The sequence below is a fragment of the Monopterus albus genome, unplaced genomic scaffold (assembly GCF_001952655.1).
Source record: "Monopterus albus unplaced genomic scaffold, M_albus_1.0 scaffold182.1, whole genome shotgun sequence".
NCBI lineage: Eukaryota > Metazoa > Chordata > Actinopteri > Synbranchiformes > Synbranchidae > Monopterus > Monopterus albus.
Genome location: NW_018128062.1, coordinates 1,595,388 through 1,608,341, shown reverse-complemented (window position 1 = coordinate 1,608,341; position 12,954 = coordinate 1,595,388). Strand labels below are relative to the sequence as shown.

At 37.4% G+C, this 12,954-nt stretch overlaps 1 protein-coding gene and 1 non-coding gene across 2 annotated transcripts; one reads left to right on the top strand and one right to left on the bottom strand.

Annotated features, from left to right (window-relative positions):
* Positions 1 to 1,814: 1,814 nt before the first annotated feature.
* On the bottom strand, positions 1,815 to 6,845 carry mep1a.1 (meprin A, alpha (PABA peptide hydrolase), tandem duplicate 1). The gene is made up of 12 exons (XM_020616987.1): positions 6,782 to 6,845; positions 6,654 to 6,694; positions 6,365 to 6,440; positions 5,964 to 6,081; positions 5,185 to 5,360; positions 4,824 to 5,045; positions 4,548 to 4,694; positions 4,202 to 4,417; positions 2,993 to 3,457; positions 2,200 to 2,367; positions 2,008 to 2,081; positions 1,815 to 1,887 (listed from the first exon to the last, which is right to left on the bottom strand). The coding sequence occupies exons 1-11, from the start codon at positions 6,843 to 6,845 to the stop codon at positions 2,029 to 2,031; spliced, it is 1,746 nt and encodes a 581-aa protein (XP_020472643.1). The 3' UTR covers positions 1,815 to 1,887; positions 2,008 to 2,028.
* A 5,069-nt stretch (positions 6,846 to 11,914) lies between these two features.
* On the top strand, positions 11,915 to 11,996 carry trnas-gcu (transfer RNA serine (anticodon GCU)). Its single transcript has one exon. It is a non-coding gene; the product is annotated as a tRNA-Ser (tRNA).
* Positions 11,997 to 12,954: the final 958 nt, after the last annotated feature.

Here is a 12,954-nt window from a genome sequence, read left to right as displayed (position 1 = left end):
TGTGGTTTGAACTTTACCGAGTCATGTAATCATAAACCAGGAGAGGGCTGCTTGTGTCAAAACCATATTCTCCCTGCCTTAAGTAAAGAAACTGCTTGTAGTTAATTCAATTCCTGTGTAGGGATGTGAGATTTACCAGAGTGGTGATGAGTTCAAGGCTTGTGCTACAGTTCTTGAATTATGATTGAAGATATAGGCAAAGAGTAAAACACAGAACAGGTTATAAAGTGCTGACTGTTAGACCTGTTGTGCCAAGACACCTCTGATACCTGATGATAAGGTTCTAAACTGCACTGCCTTTATCTTTATTTATTTATTTATTTATTTATTTATTCATTTCTTGAAACACTAGTACTACACTGATAGATATCAAATGTCAGTACAGCTGGCTAAGGTTTAAAAGAGCAAAGACAATAAAGCAGCAGACTTTTAGGTCCTAGTGAGGGTCAAGCTCCAAAAGTCATAATAACAAAGATTCTCTAAGATTAATAAAGTTAAGCTTATTTAAACCCAAACCATGACCATATCCTTAAGGGTTAGTTGTTTATTTTTCAATCATGTTTTTAGCAGTGTATCTGTGGAATATCTCCTGCCACCATACAGGCATTTATTCAAGAAAGCACTTATGGGTTGTATCTGAGAGTACAACCTACTGCATATGGCCATTTAGGACTTGATGAATTTCTGGTAAAAATGTGTGGATTAGACTCCAAGCCCAGACTGAGATAACCCTGATGACATCATTAGTTTTGTTTTCTCTGACCTGACATGCTCCTCCAGAGCCACAGGCTGTGTTTACAAAGGTAGTACTGAGTAGTACTCAGGCACTACTGAACCTAATTTGTAAAATGTGTGAACCCTCTCATTAAGAAGGATGAGGGAAATCAATTTATCTACAGTATGAATCAAGATTTGGGTGTTTTATGAGTCTGATTCAGTTCACAGATTCTAAAATTTGATTTTTACAGTGTTAATAATATGTTTTTGCAATAAATAAGGTGGCACAGTGCAGCATATTAGAGTTATCTACAGTTTATCTTCAACTATGGCAAGTGTATAGGTGCATTTATGATTTGATCACTTGATGATAAGCTTTAAAATTTCAAAAATAATTCAAAACCCTTTTTGCATTCAGACAGAATTGTTGAGAGTAATTGTTTCCCCAGTGCTACAGAAAATACTGTATTATCAAATGCTATCTAATTCTGCAGAAACCATTAGGAGCAGGATTCTTGTCATTCAAGCAGGAGACGTATTATTTCACAAAGTCTTCTCTGTTTTTTTCTGTTCAGTCAGACAGAGACCTTTATTTAGCTGAAGCAGTATTTATGCTTCATCTTGTAATTGAGAAGACCAAATTCATAAATTGACACACAGTACACAAATGGACAGAAAATAGTGCCCTCTTTTCTGTTTGAGAACTGATTTTGAGCAGAGAATAAAGTCTGAAACAAATCAGGACACCAAGAATTCAAATCAAATGGAATCATGAGATTTCCATAACAGTCAGTTAAGGGTAAAATGGATCTTTTTAAAAGGACTGATCAGTGTTGTATTATAGTAACTCTTGCATAATGGAAATACAAGGTTACCAAACTAAAACTTCAAGTGTATATTCTGCTGATTTTATAAACTCAAATGGTCATTCATATTTTCATAAATGCACCAAATGCAATCCAAAAGAAACTTACCAACAATTTGTTCTTTAACAGCTTTAATTAAGATGAAATGTGCAATGGGAAAGAACTTGTTCAAAATGATGACAAACTTGAAATGCTTGTTATGCATATAACTTTTACATGCAGATTATATAACAAATATATAACTGAAGTTGTCCACTCTTTCTTGATCTTCACAGGTTTTTCTTCTTCTTATCCCAGCTGCATACTGTATGTTGCATGTGATTATTAAAAATGAAAAAAACAAAAAAAGCTTTCCATGATTATGAGAACATACAAGTGTCATGTAATCTTTGCAGGTGATGCAAAAAAGCATATAATGTCTCACCTTCATTAGGAATGCATGACCTTACTCCTTTGTCTCAATTGGCTTAACCTCTGTTTTGATCAGAGATGTTATATCTGTGGACAAAGAAATGATTACTGTAAAGTCAGCTCTTTCCTGGCACACTTCAGAATTGAAGCATTTTCACAAAATACAGTACATTCATTTCACAAATACTGAACACAGATCACTAACCCTCAAAATCGCTGAAGATAATGAGGTCATCATTCTTGAGGTAATTACGCCGCCTGAGGTCAAAGTGCTTGATAAAGTTCCTCCAGCCCCATGATCCACTTCTGTAGCAATCACAGGAAGGGTCATACTTGCCCACTTTGGAGGGATTGTCCCAGAATAACTTTCCATCTGATGCTAAAGGAAACAAAAAGACAGAACCACGATGTGAGGAGTCATCCAACTATTTGAAACATGTACTCACTGAAGAACTGACTGTGAGTTCATGTTTCTGAAAGCCTGCATGTGTGATGGCCAAGTGTTTTGAGGTGGAGGATGCTGATCAGTCAGTCCACCATTTTGTTTCATACTAAAATATCACTCAAAATAGGTCGAGAACCACTGACATTCAGCCTTAGAGCATTATAGTTATGCCTCTTAAAGTTGTGTTCAAATAGCATGACTGCATACAAAGTCTTTGGAAAGACACAAGCGTGCAGTATTATACACAAATTCACCCAGTGTGATATGAGACAGAGAGTCACTGATGCAAGCTGAAAAGTTTTCAATTTCAATGAAATTCCTCATTTGCGCAGGGGTTTTATGGATCAGCTTCATAAACATACATTGACAAGAAGAAAAAGAGGAGCAGGCTGGAGGGCAGAGCTGAACACATCCGCACATAGGCACACCCCACACATGCAGTCGATGTACTGTAAACGGTGCTGGCAAGCTGCTGAATTTGTATGTACAATGTCATGCAAGTGCCCAGCTCTTGTTTCAATGCCTGTGTGGATAGCAGAGAAGAAGCACTTACTTATCCTCTTATCAGTAGTGAGGCTGCGGGCAGAAGACATCCTCAGTTTAATGTCTGGGTCTTGGTCCATCACCACTAAGGTGGCCTGTCTGTTTATTGCTGGCCACTGCATCACTACATCATTCTCCCCACTCGCCAAGTGGAAGTACAGCCCAGCGTACTTCCCTGTGTAATCAGTGTAATCTGACAAAGGCATGATGCGGATACCATAACCGTAACCTTCAGGGCTGTAGAAACGAGGACTGTCGATAACTGTGTTGATGTCAGCCGTTTCCATGATCTTGGAGAAGTTCTGGATCCTCCAGACATTGTGGGGGCAGCGTGTCTCAGTGAGGCTGATGTCGTCGATGTAGATGCCACCAGAAGATGCAGAGGGGTCACCACGCTCAGCTTGGAAAGCATAGCGAAATTTCACCCCTACCTCCATTGGGACATGGGCAATTTTCCATGTGTGGTCAGAGTCCGCTGGATAACGGATAAAATGACAAACCTCATTACTTGTTGCAGTATTATTCATTTCTAAAGTAGTGGAATGTGAGATGGTGAGATTTTGCTTTGCCTTCATGTTACAGTAATAACAATAAAGAAGTAGATGCAAAGAGCTGTCAAATGTTAGATTAGAAGATTGATATCACTCCCATGTTAAGGCTAAATCTAGAGTCAGCTTGTGATTAGCTTAACAGGCTGAGGGGAAAGCTAGCACGTGCAAAGTTGGACAGGTAAAGTTGCAAGATAACTCCAGGAAATATCTGATTCTGACAAAAAAATTGTAGCAGTAAGTAACTCGTGCTAAAATCAAATTTTTGCTTGCAAATGTAAAATTTGAAGCTTAGCTTAGCTGAGCATAAAGCCTGGAAGCAGAGATGACAGTTACCTTAATCACCTGTAGCTGTCGCTTCATATTTAGCATATAGAAATGAGACTGTTACTGATCTTGTTATAATAATCTTGTTATAATAAACTATTGCTTTAAAATAATGATACTGTAGCAAGCAGGAGCTTTACTTCATTGTTCCAAACCTTTCAGTGGATGACTGAGTGTAATGAAGTTAGAAACTATATAGATAGAACCATTTATAGACTACTGCGCAGCTAACCAAACATTGAACTTAACATTTTTCATATAGGCAAAGACAGACATTTCTGGTAAACTTCCAAGATGCTACTGTGACATATGCATTGTCCATAAACATGTCTCTTAATAAATACCATAAAAGGTCTGTATTCTCTGCATTTTTCGAACAATGCCTGTGCCATCATCCATCTTAACCCAGATCACGAGCCTGTCCTTGGGGCTTCCAGTCATCTTATAGAAGAACTGCAGACACTGGAGCTTCCTTTTGGGGTAGAGAGTTCGGGATTCCAGTAGCGCAGAGTCCTGAGCATTTCCAGCCATTGAGCTGAAGTGCATGGAATACCCAGCATCTAGGAAATCAGACAAAATAAGACAAGCTGTTACAGCACCCAACTTCACTTTTGCCCCCTTTATCATGTTGTCTGAACTTAACAATGAACTGTAATTGGGATTTTAAAAGAAACATTATTTAACTCTTACCTCTGCATTTTCCCAGTAGTGTGTGATCCTCTGCACCAGCTGTGCTCTTGGTATGGACCCAGTTAGCATTGTCAGAGGAGGCCTGGATCATCCCACAGATGCTGGCGTGCTCAAAGTCACACTGGTCCAGCAGGGTCAGAGGGCCAGCTGGGAGTGGAGGACGGGAAGAATTATTTAAACATGCTGGTCTACATTGTCAACTTTTAAGAAATAGGAGAGTAGAAAAACTGGTCAAAACATTAACATAGGAAATTCTCTTGGTCAACATATACATACAGCAGTTGTACATCCGGTTGAGCCTGAAGGTGTCCATCTGGCTGAAGTCGAGGTACTGACCAATGATGTTGTAGAACTCTGGGATTTTGGTGGTGACGGTGGGGATGGACTCATTCTTATTGAAGGAGAATGGTCTGTAATGCATGACAGACTCGTAGTCGTACGCCGTGTTTTGATCAGTTATATAGTCATCATTGTATTTGTTGAAGTTGTGTTCAAGACCTGCAGGAAGTTTCATACTCTTAATTACTCAGACTACATAAAATGGTCTAATAAGGACTGAACATGTGCTATAGGTTTTCATTTATGGTTCTCAATGATGAACTGAATAACACATTTTATAGTTTTATTCTAGACATACCTGGTGTAACCTGATCTAGCCAGATGTCAACATAGTCATCCCTGTCTGTGCGGGACTGTTCATGGTAAAAACCCAGAGCATGGAGGAGCTCATGCTCAATCACTGCCTTGTGGTCACAGCCTGGCCCCAAAGACAGAATCTGACCACTTTGCTGGTCTCCAACGCTGGAGAAACACCTATGACAAATCAAATGAAATGCAAAGAAAAATGAAGAGACACTCCAGTGAATTACTACTGTACTTCCATGTGCTGTGAGGAATCATAAGATATAAATTTACAGTATCTTCATATTTTATTACTCTTACAAATGAAATATTTAATTAATTAACCATAAAAGACAGTGTTGCTTAGTGCAGTATGCTCAGGGTTTTTGCTGCTACAGCATTACTTGGTTTGTTATGACCAGTAGCTTATTATGGTTAATATTAGCTACTCTTAGCAAACTTTAGATAATGTTATGGGATAATTTTGCATTGTTCCAAAACTGTCAGTTATTGCTGGAGTGACCACTGTTCAGCAGCAAACTAAATAGTCTTACTTTAAGAGTTATTTGCTCTGAGGTCTGTGGCCATTATTCTCAATTCTGGCTTTTGTAATTTCTTGGAGGAATTTAAATCAGTGCCAATAGAGATGGAAGTCAAATGTCTGTGGGGCTAATTTTACTGAACAGCAACCTTGAATTTACAGAAATACAGCAAACACTGAAAAGTAATAGGAGATATTGGCTGTATATCTTTCAAATACAAAAAAAAGAGCCAGAACACACACGGGAACCATACCCCCCTCTCTTTTCAAACTTGATAAAGGTCTTTTCTCCTTCATAAGGCTTGAAGTCAACACAAGATTTCAGTCGGTACATTTCAAAAGCCTGGTGGACGCATCCTTTGGCATTCAGATCTGGTGTAAGACGTTAAGGGTAAGGGGGTAAGAGAAACAATCATAAACGTGTTGTATGGGACACCGAAGCAAAGTGACACAGTTCTGTAACCAAAACATATCAGATTACGTTTCTATCTTTATAATTCATGCATTTTTGCTTGAACATTAGTGAGAATTGCAACACTGTAAATTGCTTAAGATGAGTGTATCAGTTAGAAGTCGAAAACATACTTACTATATTCTAACTGTGGGACATATGTTCATTACAATAAATAGCAATCAAATTTTTTTAAAGACTCACCTAAGTCATCACCCAGAATGTAAGGGATTGGAAATTTCCATCTGTATCTTTTGTCAATTAGGGCATTCCTTCCTTCCTGTAGCATAAAGTAGTTGTTTAGACAGAACTTAAATTATGACCAAAAGATGCACACAATAAAAACCAACGCACAACTTATCAAATTCTCAGCTCGTTATCTGAAATAGATATTGTATTGTAGATATTCTTGAGCAAAGATGCCAGTAAAACAATGAAAGATTGATTTACAACAATTAAGCAACAGCAGTATTTCTGTTAAAATTTAACTCACTGGAACTAAAATATCCCCTTCAAACAGGTTGGCCTCTGAACCTACAGCACAGGTAGAGAAACATTTTATTTCAGTGTTATCATCGGTAAGAAATACCCAGTTTTGCAGTAAAATATTATATAGTTCACCAGGGTTTAGGATGGGGTTTTCATCTTCACCATTCGCATACACCTCTGTAAAACAGACACACATGATTTAAAGTGTTTTCACATCTCCAGCAATATTAATTTCTTCCATGAAAGACAACTATTTACATACCATGTACATCAGGAGAAAGTGGTATCTGCATAAAGCAAAGCTGGTGTAAGTTATTGTGCAGTTAATGGCAACATCATGCTCACTATAAGTAATAAGTAAATAAATTCTTACAGTGTATGAAGTGGCCAGAGTCACTAGTCCAAACAACAGCACTCTCTCCATCATGATGCTGAATGTTGCAAAGTAGATGTTGCCTTGGTTTAAATATGCTCATTGACAAGATATGACTTTTGGCCCCTTGATGAAGTTTATGCCAGTCATAAATATTAACTGAAGGACTTTGTTTCAAAATTTTTACTGATTGCCTTACCATAGGCAGCTGTGTGGTTTATTATGCAACACAATTGCCATTTGTTTTATTTCATGTGATGCAATACTAAATAACATTTGAAGAGTAACCAAACCTGATCATATGCACTGATGCACAGAGCTCTAATTTACTTCAGTCACACAGTAAGATTCAGTAGAATGTAAAATCTATGCTGGCTCCTTCTCTGTCCTCCTCAATCCTCTCTCCTTCTTTTTAGTATATTTACATGGTAGGCTACTGCCAGTGTTTAACAGACGCTATTTTCAATGCTTGGTTGCTGATCAATTATTATTTAAAAAAAAATGGATGTGTTCTGTAATATGTTCATTTGATCAATTTACAACCAAGCAGCTTCAGTGTTTTGTACTTTCGTTGCAGATATTGACATTTAATGAAGGCTCTATGAAGAAACACGTTGGTCTTCTATCTTTGCATTAAAGTTGCTCGGAACACTGCAAGTGTTGCCAGATCTTTTACATGCTATAAACACATATACGGCCAACAGGAAAATTCACAATCATTGATGCATGCCGAGATGAGGTTGAGGGGAGAGAGAGAAAGAGAGAGAGAGAGCCTTGCACACAACATCTGAGCTGAAGATAGCTGTGTAGAAAAAAAATAGCACTCTTCTTCTATTTTGGAAAATGAATTCACATATCACAGCATTGCTATGCATTTTACTCTGCCAAATGGCGACCCAATACAAATGGGTCCAGAACCCAAAATGGGCCACAACCCTAGGTTTGGGAAAGGCTGGAATAGATTAGGGGCCAAATACAGGGTGCGGTCCATGGATATTTCCAGTGCCTAGTGCAGATTTACAACTTGTAGAGCAGAAGAGAGAATGGCCTGATAGGAGAGTAGATAAGATTAGATGTCTGGTACAAGATCATATAATGGAAAATTATTACAATTTTACACCTTTATTTTCTGATATATCTCAAGATCCAGGGAATGAACATGTAAGAGTCAGAATGTATGCAGTATATAGGAGTTTGATATAGGAATATGCTAAATTTAACTATCTATATGTACAGCAGAAATTATTTTAATTTTAGGATTTCAGTTGATTGAAGAAGCGAGACCTGAGAGAACTGTCATCTGCTCAGACTCTCAGTTATTAATAGCCTAAATTCAAAAGAAACAATCATGCCTGGTTCAGACCGCACAATTTTTTTTTATCTGATACAGTGGACACTATGTGGGATGGGATATGACAGATTTCATGTTGGTACAGATCACAGCTTGACATTGTCAAGGAGGTGCCAGGGACCAGAAGAATCCAAACATAAAATAACATCTGTGGTGTGTGTGATACTGGCAGCTTGTGTTTGAAAATGCATTTAAAAAAAACAAAGGTAAAAAAGCCCATGGACCCGTCTGTGGGTTGCACAAAAAAGGCAGCAGCTTTTTTCAGCCTGTGACTGAAAATTAACTCGCACCAGTTATTTCTACTGCAACAGGATGCAACATGACTATAGATATGAAACTTCTGTTATTTTTCAGACCTGACCAATGTCATGACTTATAAAAGATGAGATGAAATAAGAAATTAATAAGAAATGAAAAGTGGTCCCCTAATTGCTTTTGGTGAACCAACCACTATACTGTTTATTCTGTAACTTTTTCTGTGTGACTAAATTTTTTATGACAACTGTGGTAAATTAATAGTTATATTTAAAGATGCTAGTTAACTAAACTTGATTTACTTAATACTAGAGGATCTTGCTTACCTAGCTATCCTTGTAGTGGACCATTTTACCAATACCTCAAGTAATAGTGTAAAAATAATTTACATATACAGTATATATAATACACTGAATTAAGTGAGTTATTTTTGGCCTCTACTAAAGCCTGAGGGAGAAAACATCAGCCAGTGGTCTTCATCCTCTAGGGATCAAGAATGCCTGTATAAAATTTCATGGGAATACATCCAATAGTTGTTGAGATATTTCAGTATAGACAAAAGTGGTGGATCAACCAGCAGAGCGACATTGCCAACCCTAGAGCCATGGCACTAACAAAATCAAGTGGAAAGTGACTGCAATAACACTCAACATGATCTCTCATCATTTTCTCTGGCTCTGTTCATTTCCTGTCTCCTGTTATCTTCAGTAAGTCACTAAAGAGACTTCATACTCCAGCAGACCACAGGCTGTGACACTCTAAACAGCCGAAAAGAAGAGGCCTGAGAAACACGTTCTCCTCGTCACATGCCCGCCTCCTGGTGGTTGGATTGTAGTGTTACACATCCCTCTTTGCTGCAGGGTCCTTGGCACAATGGGGACTTTACAGTCCTAAACCTTCCGGCACTGCTGGCTGCATTGACTGTAAAGCAAATGATAAGTAAAAAGATGTGTGGAATTATTTTAGAGGAGATGAAAATATTGTTTTTATAACCAGTTAAGTTTTGTTTAGGTGTCACCTCAGAAAGGACAGGTGATGCTGTTGTATGTACAGTATGCTGACACCCAGTGGAGAAGATGCTACAGTGGTATTCGACTCAAAATGATGTACATGCTGGAGGCTTGAATGTTTCTAAGGATGTTTTATCCTTGTCTCCCCCTGCAATCCACTGTAACAGGGACACACATGGACCCCCAAAGTTCTGACTTTGATTTTGGCTTGATTAGATCTTGGTAGATTAATGGTAAAGGGAATCGGCTCTGTAAAGAAAAGCATTTCACAGGACTTATTCAAAACAATCAGGAAACCATGGAAGCTGTCCTGTTTTTGTTGTTGTTGTTTGCTTATTTGTTGTTTATAATAAAAATATCCAAATGAAAAACAGGGAAAATTGGATTTCCAAAGCAGCCCACAGATGTTTGAAGCTCCTTGGATACAAGAAATGATTATTTTTTTGAATGGTATATTAAATATTTTAATGTATATCATAAATTAATCTTATATGCACATTAGATTACATTATAGATGTTATTATGTTTACTTTAATTTTCTGATAAGTAATACACATTTACAATAAGTATCAAGTTTAAAAAAGCTAACTAGATCAGTTATGTTACAGTCTGATGTCTGATCCTGCCTTGTACAGTACACACTAAAACAGTAACATTAAGTTTTTCTAAATTCAGTTCTGCTTTCCTTTTTGTGGCTTCATGTATGCATACAAAGAAAAACATACAGTATGTCTTAATACTATTAAAACTAATTCTTGTGCAGCCGTACTTACTAAAGAAATAAAAACATTCAAGAATTATTGTGCTCAGATTGATTTGAAATCCTTTCCAGTGTTCCCAGTGATCTCCAGTTTGTTTAGACATCATTAAAGCCATTTTTCCACTGCCTGAGTTCACTTAACTCAGAGTGAAGCTTGTGTATGATGACTATGAAAAGCCATCATTAATGGAGCTTTTGGAGTGAAGAAAAGTTCACTCATTCATTAGTTTAACAGACTTGGAGTTCTTTAATAAATGGCAAAGGGCTGGAATCCTACTGTTTGTTACATTAATTGAAATAGGCTATATTTATTCAGCTGTAAGCTAATGGGAACATGAGATGGGAACATGACTCACCCTACCAGCTGTTCTTGTGCAACTGCACTACATCAGACACCCAGTTAATGCAAAACACAAATGTTTTATTTGTTATGGTGACTTCAGAACAACTTGTGTATGCATGTGAGAGAAAGATAAAGAAAAGACATATAATATTAAGGGATCTTTTGTGTCTTTTTTGGCATTTGTTTCAAGCCACCTGTGAATACTGGGTTCGCCAGTGGCAAATGTTATGCTAGAACAAGGATGCTGATTTCCAAAGCCTCGGGAAAAAAATCTACACAAGTAGAAGTGATAAAGAAGATTTCGAAATGGTAAGTACCTGCCGCGGGAATGGCTGCCTTATTGTGCCGTATAGTGTGTACACTCAAGATGAGCTCATGAAGCATTTGTGTTCTGCAGGAGTGGCATAAGTCTTTTTGTGCTAAAGTGGCTGTCTGTAATTGTCTTGATGTGGCATTTCCGTAGGGAGCAACTATATACAGTCACTGGCGACTTTATTAAGTACACGTGTACATTTGTACGCAATTCAGTGCAACACTTCTGTTTATGAATCTCAAAATGTTTCAGTTTTTGGTGAAAATGTATAAATTCAATGATATGTTTATTATTGAGGACATAGTTAAAGGTAGTGTGTTTATAGTATGGCGTACATAAAACCCTGATTGACACACTCCGGTGCAGTAGGTGGCGGTATGCACCTAAATACGCTGGTTTGCGACCCGCCCTAAAACAGAGGAATAAGATGCCATCGCCAAGGTTAGCTTCTGCAAAGAGTATATGAACTGCTTACTGTTGGAGGCCAATTCTTGTGAATTTTAAAACTACAGAATATACCCTATTTCACAACTAAAGGAATTGCCAGCGTACCGAACACATACTGAATTATGTTTCATTTAGCCATTGGATCCAGTTACGTAAAAAATCTATGTCTAACACTTGGTAGCTACACAGAGTTAGACGTGCAATGTGTTATTGTGACCGCTGGTCAAAACGTTCACCGCTCCACACAACGTTACGTATTAGCACGGCCATTTTTTTTTAAACATGTGGTGATGTGTAGCTTGTTAGTAAATTAGGAAGGTAATGGCTGTTAAGCAGAGAAAATTGTCCTCCGACAGGCTGATTGAATATCAGTGCGTTCTATTAAAGTAGTATATAAAGAAAATGTTGCTATCGACGAGGTGGCCGAGTGGTTAAGGCGATGGACTGCTAATCCATTGTGCTCTGCACGCGTGGGTTCGAATCCCATCCTCGTCGGGGATCAGTTTTACACTTCTACATTTAACTGTGTCATTTAAAAATTGTGTGATATGCCGTGTTTTTGGCTTATGTGTATAATTTATGCAACACTTTATTATATTTTGTTCTATTAATTATTGACACACTGTTTATACATTGATGATATCATAGGCATCATTGCACTGGCATCTTTCAGCTTGTCAACCTGATGTTTCTTCTCTTCACGTTCTTCTGTTGCAATCTGGACAGCCAAAAACATAAAATTTACGCCTGCAGCCACGCGTTACTTCTGTGTTAAAATCTACATTTAAGACGTAACGCAATTCAGTTGGATTTTGAAGTGAGCATTCTCAAGAAAAATATTTTTGTACATAATTTTGGAATAATACAAGTGAAACTGAATGCCATTTTGATTGTTATACAAAAAATTGAAATTATGAAAGTAATAAAGAAACCGAGTATGAAATCTCATGTATGTTGTTTTGTAATAGCATCAGAGCTTTAGGTCAGATATGTTTGCATTCATAAATCATTATTTTACTCTAGAATACAGATTCACCTAGAATTATAGCCACTTTTAACTTTGCTTATGTTTCTCTCATCTATAGAAAGATTAGGCAATATAACTGTTTGTGTTGTTTTTCTATATTATACATATTTTAAAATTCAGTTGGGGTTGTGAGCCACTGACTCATGGGGGTGGGGATGATGATCATTTAGTATATTTCTGGTCTGGTTGTTATGGCCCCACTTTTGTAGGGTCGTCTAAGGAGAATGAATCTTCATGCTAATTACTTTTAAAGTGACGATAATGTGTACAGTCCTTTAAACTTAATCAGCCTATATTTCTTATTAAATCCCCCTGTAAAAGGTAAATAATATGTATTACTTAGCAGATTGATCTAGATTACTCTAAAAATGATGTCAGTGGTAGGCATATGTCATCATACTAAACTATACATCAAATATTTGTTCA